The sequence below is a fragment of the Peromyscus eremicus genome, chromosome 19, assembly GCF_949786415.1.
Source record: "Peromyscus eremicus chromosome 19, PerEre_H2_v1, whole genome shotgun sequence".
In the NCBI taxonomy this organism is placed as follows: Eukaryota; Metazoa; Chordata; class Mammalia; order Rodentia; family Cricetidae; genus Peromyscus; species Peromyscus eremicus.
In genome coordinates, this window is record NC_081435.1 from 19,342,443 (window position 1) to 19,351,529 (window position 9,087).

The window sequence follows — 9,087 nt, forward strand, 5'->3', positions numbered from 1 at the left end:
TTTGAAAGGGTGAGCCACAGAAATTGCCTATCCTAATTTGGGAAAAGAAATCCCATCACAAGAGAACTGACCACAACACCCGGGTTCTGGAAGGTGATGGTGATCTCCTCGGGCAGTGAAGCCACTGAGAAACTACAGGAGGCAGGGTTACTGTGATCAGGGCAAGGGACCATCATAAGGGCTGTAACCACTGCCTTCAGAGATGGGAGGGATGAGGCTGACTAGGTCCCAGGTGGGTAGGGATGCAGCTTGGAGCAGTGCTCAAGCTCTGGGCTATATTCCAAAACTAAGTTTACAGTGACAGAGCAAGAAGTTAGGACTCAGTGGGGAAATAAGCGCCAGTGGGTAAAAGCACTGGCTGCTCTTCCAGAGGATAGAGGCTTGATTCCCAGCAGCCACGTGGTAGCTCATAACAGTCTGCAACTTCAGTTTGAGAGCATCTGACTTCATCTTCTTAATTCCGTGGGTGCCAGGCACACATAAGGTACACATACATCCATGCAGGCAAAACATTCACAGACATAAGATACAATAATTACCTATTTAAAGTATTTGTGTAGTTTTCAGTTCTGTCATCGGTGTTGGGGAGAGCAAAGTTGTTGGTTCCCTGCTCACCGCTGGAGGTGTGGTCAGATGCATTTGCTCAGCTTTGTGAGCCTCACTTTCTTTGTCTGTGAAATGAGGATGACAACGGTGGAAAATTAAAAAAAAGATTGATTCTTAGTGATTTGTCAAAATACATTACACCACTATTAATTATAGCCACTATTCTGTACACAGATCTCTTGGACACCTTCATTCAAGTTGGAAATTTATACCTTTTTCCAGTATCAACCCATTGCCTCTCCCAACCATCATAACCAGTACTCATCTCGGTCTGTTTATCAATCCAACTGTTGTAGACCCAATAGAAGAGTAAGGTGATGGACACATATCTTTAGTCTTAGGGTTTCTATTACTACAAAGAGACACAATAATGACAGCAACTCTTACAAAGGAAAAACATTTAATTGAGGTGATGTAGTTAGTTGTTTTTACTCTTTTGGCTTTTTGTTCTTTGGGGGCCCACCACCCAGCTCCCAAATAAACACAAGGAGACTTATTCTTTCTTGCGAATGCCTGGCCTTAGCTTGGCTTGTTTCTACCCAGCTTTTCTTAACTTAAATTATCCCATCTATCTCTTGCCTCTGGGCTTTTATCTTTCTCTATTCTATATAACTTTCTTTACTTCTTACTTCACGACTTGCTGTGTAGCTGAGTGGCTGGCCCCTTGGAGTCCCCCTCTCCTCCTTTTCTTGATCATTCATCTTCTCTTCCCAGATTTATCCTTCTATTTATTCTCTCTGACTGCCAGCCCTGTCCATCCTTTCTCCTGCCTGGCTATTGGCTGTTCAGTTCTTTATTAGACCAGTCAAGTATTTTAGATAGGCAAAGTAACACAGCTTCACAGAGTTAAACAAATGCAACATAAAAGAATGCATCTTTGTATCATTAAGCAAACATTCCACAACATAAACAAATGTAACAAATCTTTAACTAATATTCCACAACAGGGTGGCTCACATTTTCAGAAGTTCAGTCCATTATCACCATGGCAGGACATGGTGGCATGTAGACAGACATGGGGTGCTGGCTACATCTTGATCTGAAGGCAACAGGAAGTGGTCTGTCTCACTGGATGTGGCTTGAGCATATATGAGACCTCAAAGCCCACCTCCACAGTGGCACACTTCCTCCAACAAGACCACACCTACTCCAACAAATGCACCTCCTAATAGTTCGACTCGCTTTGGGGGCCATTTCCTTTGAAACCACCACACATTTCCATTTGTCTTATTCCATTTACCACAATGTTGCCCAGGTTCACCAGTGCTGTAAATGGTAGAATTTCTTACTTTGTAACAATTGAATAGTACTATTGTAAGCAACCATGTTTTTTTTATCCACTCATTTCTTGAAAAATATTTAGGCTAATTGCATCTTTGCTAAGGTGAACAGTTCTGCAATACACATATTTCTTTGACACACTGAATTTATTTCAGTTGAAATCAAACACAGTAGTGGAATGGCTAGATCATATACTAGTTATATTTCCAATTTTTAAAGAAAAAAACATAGTTTTCATAATGGCTGTACTAATTAACAATCCATGCACAACCAAAAAACACAGATTCTTACCAATGCTTGTTATTGTTTGTCACTTTGATAACAATCATTCTAATGGTTGTTAAGTGCTGGTCTCCCTGGTTTTATTTGCTTTTACCATGTTGTCAGTGATTTGAAAATTTTTTCTCATTACTCACTAGCCATTTCTGAGTCTTCTGAGAAATGTCCACTCGGGACCTCTGCACACCATTAATTGGGTTGTTTCAATTTGTTGTTGATGTTTTCTCTTGAATTCTATGTGTGTGTTATGTGTTTTAAATAATACCCATTTTTATCATTGAATTTGCAAGTACTTTCCTTCATTATCCAGATTGTCTTTACCTCTATCCACCGTTTCCTTTGCTGTGCAAAATCTGTTTGGTTTAAAGGATCCCATTTTGTCGTGACATTTGTGAAAGGAATAGTCACACACACTTCTCCCATCTGTACATGTGAATCCTCTTTCTCAGGCAGGACCCAGCTCAGCACCACCCAACATCGAGTATGTTTCTTTTCTCCAGTTCCCATGATACCAAGTGCCTAGAAGTGAGTTGTAAGTTTTTAAATTCTTTCTCATGATTTTTTTGTAAAAGTTTCCAATATGCTAGCTTTATTTCCTCTATGAAACTGTAATCTTTTATAAGGAGGATGTGGTATACAAGGACTCTTTTCATTCTTTGCCCTTCCACAGAACATAGCAAAACACAAAAAGCTTACAGAAGAACTTACAGTTTATCTGCCTTATATTCCAACAAGGAAATATGACTTAAATACAAAGTAATATTTAAGGACGAGACATGGGGAAAAACATAAGGAGTGGTAAAAAAAAATTGGGCAAGTCAATATTGCTGTACTTATTGTATATTGTATATATTAGAATTAAACTATAATGTAAAGTCTATGTGATAAAAGCTCACTAATAGAGACATTTGGTATACAAAGCCCTTTTATATACAATATCTCATTTAACTTAGGAAAGGTACTTGTAGGAGCATGGAGCAAGTGACTGATGCTCACATAAAGGAATGAATTACAACTTCATTCAAGTCAGCAGAGGAAGACTCCAGAGGTAATTGTATATTAAAATGAAAGTTTATACAGTGGAAATTTTATCATTTTGTTTTGTCTATGAATTCTATGAAGAGTCGCTTTTCTCCTAAGAGAATAAATAGGATTTTGAAGATGATGAGAGACAATTGAAAACATGACAAGGACTTCTACAAGGCAAGTAAATCAAAATGAAAATAAAAATGTTTCCTCCACTACTCTTCTCTTAAATCTTGAGGATTATTATATTATTTTTAGCAAATAGTTACATTTGATGCCTTAGAGAATATTATTATCGAACATGCTAGCACCAGTCGGATCCATCATGTTTCTCTTTCTCCTTACACAGCATCCTAGTGAGTAAGAAAATTAGACAATACCTATGTTCCCCCTCATACAAGATCTTCTGGACATAGAATCTGAGAGACCACCTGGGGTAATCATTGGTGATAGCCAAAGAAAGCAAATCAGAGATAGAAAGCTGAGAAGTGGATAGACCACAGGTCTGTTACTATGGCAATATTTCAAATTAATATATCATGCCCTAGTTTCATAGTATCTCTTCTACCACAAAACAGGAATTGTCTCTTGTGCAAAGTCTAATAAAATTCAGGCAGTAGGTTTCCTGTACATGAAATATGCTCTATTACATTCTCTATGTTTTTAATTCTATTTTAGTGACCTTCTGTGGCTGAGGGAAATGTGACTGAAGGAACAGTGAGTCTTGTGTTCCAACTGTAGACTGATATATGCTCAAGGAAGCACAGAGATGGAGTAGAGTTTCAGCATCAACACTCTCAACCCTCTTACTTCATAGAACTGAAGCCATGACTCCCAGTGGTGTTGATGTCATGGCAACAAGGAGAGCGACACACATAAGTGGCACACAGTGGATCATCTGAAATGGATGCCTGAAACTATGGGAACCATGTGCCTATCCTCAGCTCTGTTTGGCCAGCAAGCCAATATCATGGCACATATACCAACTGATATTACTGTACCATGTCAAGAGTTTACTGAAGAGCAGATATGATCTACAATGTCAGTATATAATTGGAAATTTACAAAGGAAAGAGAAATGATATTTGAATTTCTAAACTTTGAAAAGCACCATCTTGAAGTGCTTTTGTCATTAAAGGGATGAGTTAGAAAGAAGTAGAATAGTCCAGAGCTGGGGAGGATTTGTGGATGAAAACAGTGGTTGCCTAGGAGATTTCCATTGGTCTTATACAAAATGCTTGATGCCTTCATGTTTCACATTCCTGTAAAACACTTGGTCTCAGAGAACGGCAAATTTAAATCTGGAAGGAAGCCGAGCTGAGATGCTTGTCTCTGAACTGACAGCAGTCCATGTAACCAGAAGCTGGGTACATTACCTCAGACTTTCCCTACCTAAACACCAACAATAGTCAGCTCAACAACATATTCATGATAATTATCTTTTGTCTGTGTAATGGTATTGATAAAAATAACATAGGTCAAGAATTGTAAATTCTTTAATTAGTGTTTAAAGCCCAAGACAGTTGCTTCATTCAATTCTTTTTCATAAAAACTACTCAGAACTTTGATTTTTTTAAAAAGGAAAAAAAATGTTATTGTGATTATATGCAACTAAGTCTGTCTATCATGCACACATATATGCAACTCATAAGAGTCTATCAAGAAATAATTAATATCCTTTGTTGTTGCGAGTCTCCTATTATAATTTTAATTGTATTTAACTCTCATTTTCTTGAATAGTTATGCAGAGAATAGGTGACCAGTAGTGTCAGAACATGGTCAAAAGAATAACTCGTAGTGAACAATGCCTTGGGGAACCATGAGAGAGGTTCCAGGAAAAACAAAGACAGAGGGCCTTTTATCCCAGATGCATTTTGTTCCCTGGATTGTTCTTGGATGTGATTTCTTGTCTCTTGTGTTATTCTTGTTGGATGTCATAACATAGCTATAGAACCCAATCTGGTGAAAGGACATGCCAAGTGTTGTCCTCAGTGTACCGCGAGTCTGGATATGGCATTCTGCCTTGCTTAATGCTTTCCCAGATATAGTCTATAGTATGTACCAGACAACTGTGTTTAAATCCGTCTGTCCTGAGAAAGTTCTGGGAAATGGCTGCTCTGTTAATAATTAGTGGGTGCTTACTGATGTTTATTTATATGTTTTTCTGGTCATGTTTTTCTGAACTCTAACAACCTTCCTTAGATCATTGCTTTCTTTGTTACATTCATGTATAAAAGTACACTGAAACTGTAGTAAGGTTGTCTACAGCATTAGACTGTAGTCCATCCCATTGTTTCAGGTCCTCAGATCCCAGGTACAGCAGACAAGATCTGCTCAGGTCGGCTGAAAAGTGGACAAGTGGCCTTTCCTAGAGTGTCTCAGAAAACTTGACAACAATCTGAACAATCTATACACGCTGTGATTCATCATATTAATGCTTATGTGAACTATATTTAATTTTACATAGTACCACGGCAGAGCCAAAATTGAAGACAGCAAAGCAACAACAGAGTACTGGTGTTAAAAGTATTCTACCGGGAATCTTGAGGTCACCTCGTGTCCCTGCTGGGAATAGGAACCTGTCACCAGTGCCTGTGTCTGGATTCCTCTACCTGAATCCCTCAAGATGAGCTTCCAGACCGAGCCCACACACCAGCAGCTGGCTGTGCAAGGGCTGCTGGAAGATGAAGATTTGGCCATCTCTTCTCTGGAGGACCTTCCCACAAGGTTCTTCCCACCACTCTTCCAGGAGGCCTTCATTAAGAGACAAACAAAGGTTGTGAAGGCCATGGTAGCATCTTGGCCATTCTGCTGCCTCCCTCTTGGGGCCCCGATAGATTACATCCAAGTGGATAACTTCCAGGCTGTGCTGGATGGAACAGATTGGCTGAACAATCAGAATGTTTGGCCTAAAAGGTATAGACTGCAAGTGCTCAATTTACAGAATAGCTACCGTGACTTCTGGGAAGGATGTGCTGGAGCACAGTCTGCTTCGTGGACCAAACCAGTAGATGCCACAACAGAGGGAAAGAAGCAGCAATTGAGGGTGCTAGCTGAATACACCCTCATGTTCATCCCTCTGAAGGACTACAGTCGTTACGTCATGCTGTGGCTCAAGCAGAGAAAAGAGACCACGCATAGCCATTTTTCAGGCTAGTTCAGAAATGAAATGAAAGTGTGGCCAGAGAGAGGAGTTGAATCTCTGAGGACCTCTCTGGATGTGCTCGGACTCACGTCCTTGGAAGATCAGTCTGTGCTCTTAACCCCCTTACCATCTCTCCAGGGCCGAAATAATCATGACAGGGTCTCATTTTGTGACATGGACAGGCTTGGAACTCACTATGTCGAAACTTCTGGCCCCGAACACACAGATTGGCCAGTTTTTGCCTATAGAACATTGACATTAAAGGAGCACACAGCCATGGCTGACTAATTATTTGTTTTTTATTTTTTGATGTTTTCATTTGTTTGCCCAGAATAAACGCAAAGAAGTGACCAAAAAAAAAAAAGAGTATTCTGCCAACCTCCCTCTCCAACAAATGGCCTCCACACTGAGTTCTCTTCTGATGCTGAGCTCTATAGAGTGGCGGCTGTCTTCTGGTTTCGGTGAATACTGCATTCTTACAGATTTGACACAATCTTTCCCATTGCACTAAAAAAATGCTACATTAGTAATTTCAAGGTTGCAAACCAAATGACTACAGAATGCTTTATGAAAAAAAGAGAGAAAGAAAGAAATTGGAGATCTTGTTTTTTAAGTAACTCCGCTTGCACCGAGTAGAGAAATCTTTGCCTATTCGTTTCATTTGACTCCTTTTTAATCTCGGTTTTTACGAGGACACTAATGACCCTCCCAGATTGTTGCCCTCCAGTGAAATAACAGAGCATTCATAGTGGCAGGATTCCAGTTGAAAGAGTTCTGAGCTCATTGTAAATCTTCCTGTTTTGTTGTTCTTCAAACAACAGGCTTTGCCATCTGCCTTATGCATTCAATGTTTTTTGCAGTATTTCACATGATCTAAAATACAGTTATTGCCATGCATATACTGGGGTTCCTGGAGTGTATTAATTAAGTCCAAAATATTGCACCAATGTGCACAGTGAAATATAACACAAAGGCCATGGTGTGCTCATCATTACCACACTCTCTGCATTCCACAATGACTGTTCTCCCCAAACTGGAGACAATTGGATTGTAGCTGCTAACAAAGTTAAACCTGAAGGCTTAAATTCAGGTGAATGAGATAAATTGAAACAGATCTTATTGCTCCCAAACACTCTCTTGGAAATAATAGCATCTTGACATTTTATCAGTCACTCAAGCGGTCATTCCCTGAGGTATCAGCCAGAGCTTGAAGGATAGAGCCGTAAAGAAAAGACTGTCAGTCATAAACATCCCTCAAAACCATGAAAACCACAAATGAGCCCTTAAGTAACGGGGGACGCAATACCCTTGATATTTCAACAATTACTTGCAACAGCGGGCTTTGTTCACAACCTCGGTCATTTTTACACAACCCTTACTTGTCAGACCAGAATGGGGTAGCAAGGGAGAGACAGAGAAAGAAAAGAGGGACAAAGAAGAAAAGGGAGGACATGAAGAAGGTCTGAAGTGATGGCACTGGGATGAGACTAAAGACTCAGGTGTATATTTAGAAAAGCTTACAGGAACTTTCCAAGGACAAAAGCCAGTGAAGACGGAGCGAAGGACATTAATATTATTAAGCTCGAAAAAGAGCTTTGAGCTCATTAGAAAGATGCTCGTAACACTTAGCTGTTTCCTCTGTGACTGTTGCTGATGTCAATTCAGAACGGAGAAAAATAGCAGGGAGCACACCGCAAGGAAGAGAAAATTAGAATGGATAAGAATGCGAGTGGAGAAAGGTGAAATGAATTTAACTTCATTACGCTTGAAGAACTTATCACTATGTTGTGGAAAGAGAAAAACTAATTTTAAATGAACTTTTGGTACCATTATCTTAGCAACAGAGACTCAAGAAAAGGAAATGCAGCTGAGTCACCTACACTCCAGAAACAACAAACACAGAAAGGTTAAATGCCCCAGAAATTATATTTGTGGACTTTCACAATACAGAGATTAATGGTTCCTCAAAGCAAAGGATAAATACTAGCCCATGAACATTATCAAAGAAAACACAACTGTCTCCCCTTTCTTGGTCTTATCAGATCAATTTTAAGCGGGTTTATCTTGGACTTTTCTAACATTTAGTGAGGAAAAATTGTGGGTTTTTTTTCTTTACTGTTCCCTCTACCCGTGTTGACTTTTTGATATTACCTAGGGAAAAAAACAATTAAAATAAATGGGTCTGTGACAGAGTGTTAATTTGGTTGTCTCGGAAGCAATTGGAAAGGTTCACTTTATGGCTATTTCCTCTTGTTTCACAGTTTATCATAAGAGTTGAGATTGAACAGAGGACTTCCGATGAGAAAGATGTTTAATGGCCATTTGGCTATTTACCCAGTCTTCACATAAGAACTACCTGAACAGATTTAGCTTGACATGAATCCACTTTCTTCCCAATAGCTCCCAGTCTATGGCAATCAGACTCCAACTGCCCATCAGATCTATCTTGATTATGCAACAGTAAGTAAAAGTAAACATGATATACATGAATGGCTTTCACTTCAGTACCCATGACATAAAATACAACTCCCTAGCTCCAAGCAGCTTAAGGATGAGCAAACACGGGACACAGCCCATTTTTAAACCCTAGGGAAAATGTGTAGAAAATGGAACCATTTTACCCAATAGCTTCTGGACCATGAGTACTATGAGTACTGAAACCCAAAGCTTCCTGATAGGGCATTAATGAATCACATGGGGACATGAAGGAGCCACACCTGAGAACTCTACTGATGTCATCATTAGCCTTG

The 9,087-nt window shown here is 39.6% G+C and overlaps 1 protein-coding gene across 1 annotated transcript; it reads left to right on the forward strand.

The window, feature by feature from the left end:
* The first annotated feature begins 5,818 nt into the window (after positions 1–5,818).
* On the forward strand, positions 5,819–6,349 carry LOC131896127 (PRAME family member 15-like). The gene has a single exon (XM_059246708.1). The coding sequence runs from the start codon at positions 5,819–5,821 to the stop codon at positions 6,347–6,349; it is 531 nt and encodes a 176-aa protein (XP_059102691.1).
* The last annotated feature ends 2,738 nt before the right edge of the window (positions 6,350–9,087 follow it).

Bases quoted from the DNA above. Each gene is read 5' to 3' on its own strand.
- LOC131896127 (XM_059246708.1), top strand. From the start codon at position 5,819: ATGAGCTTCCAGACCGAGCCCACACACCAGCAGCTGGCTGTGCAAGGG.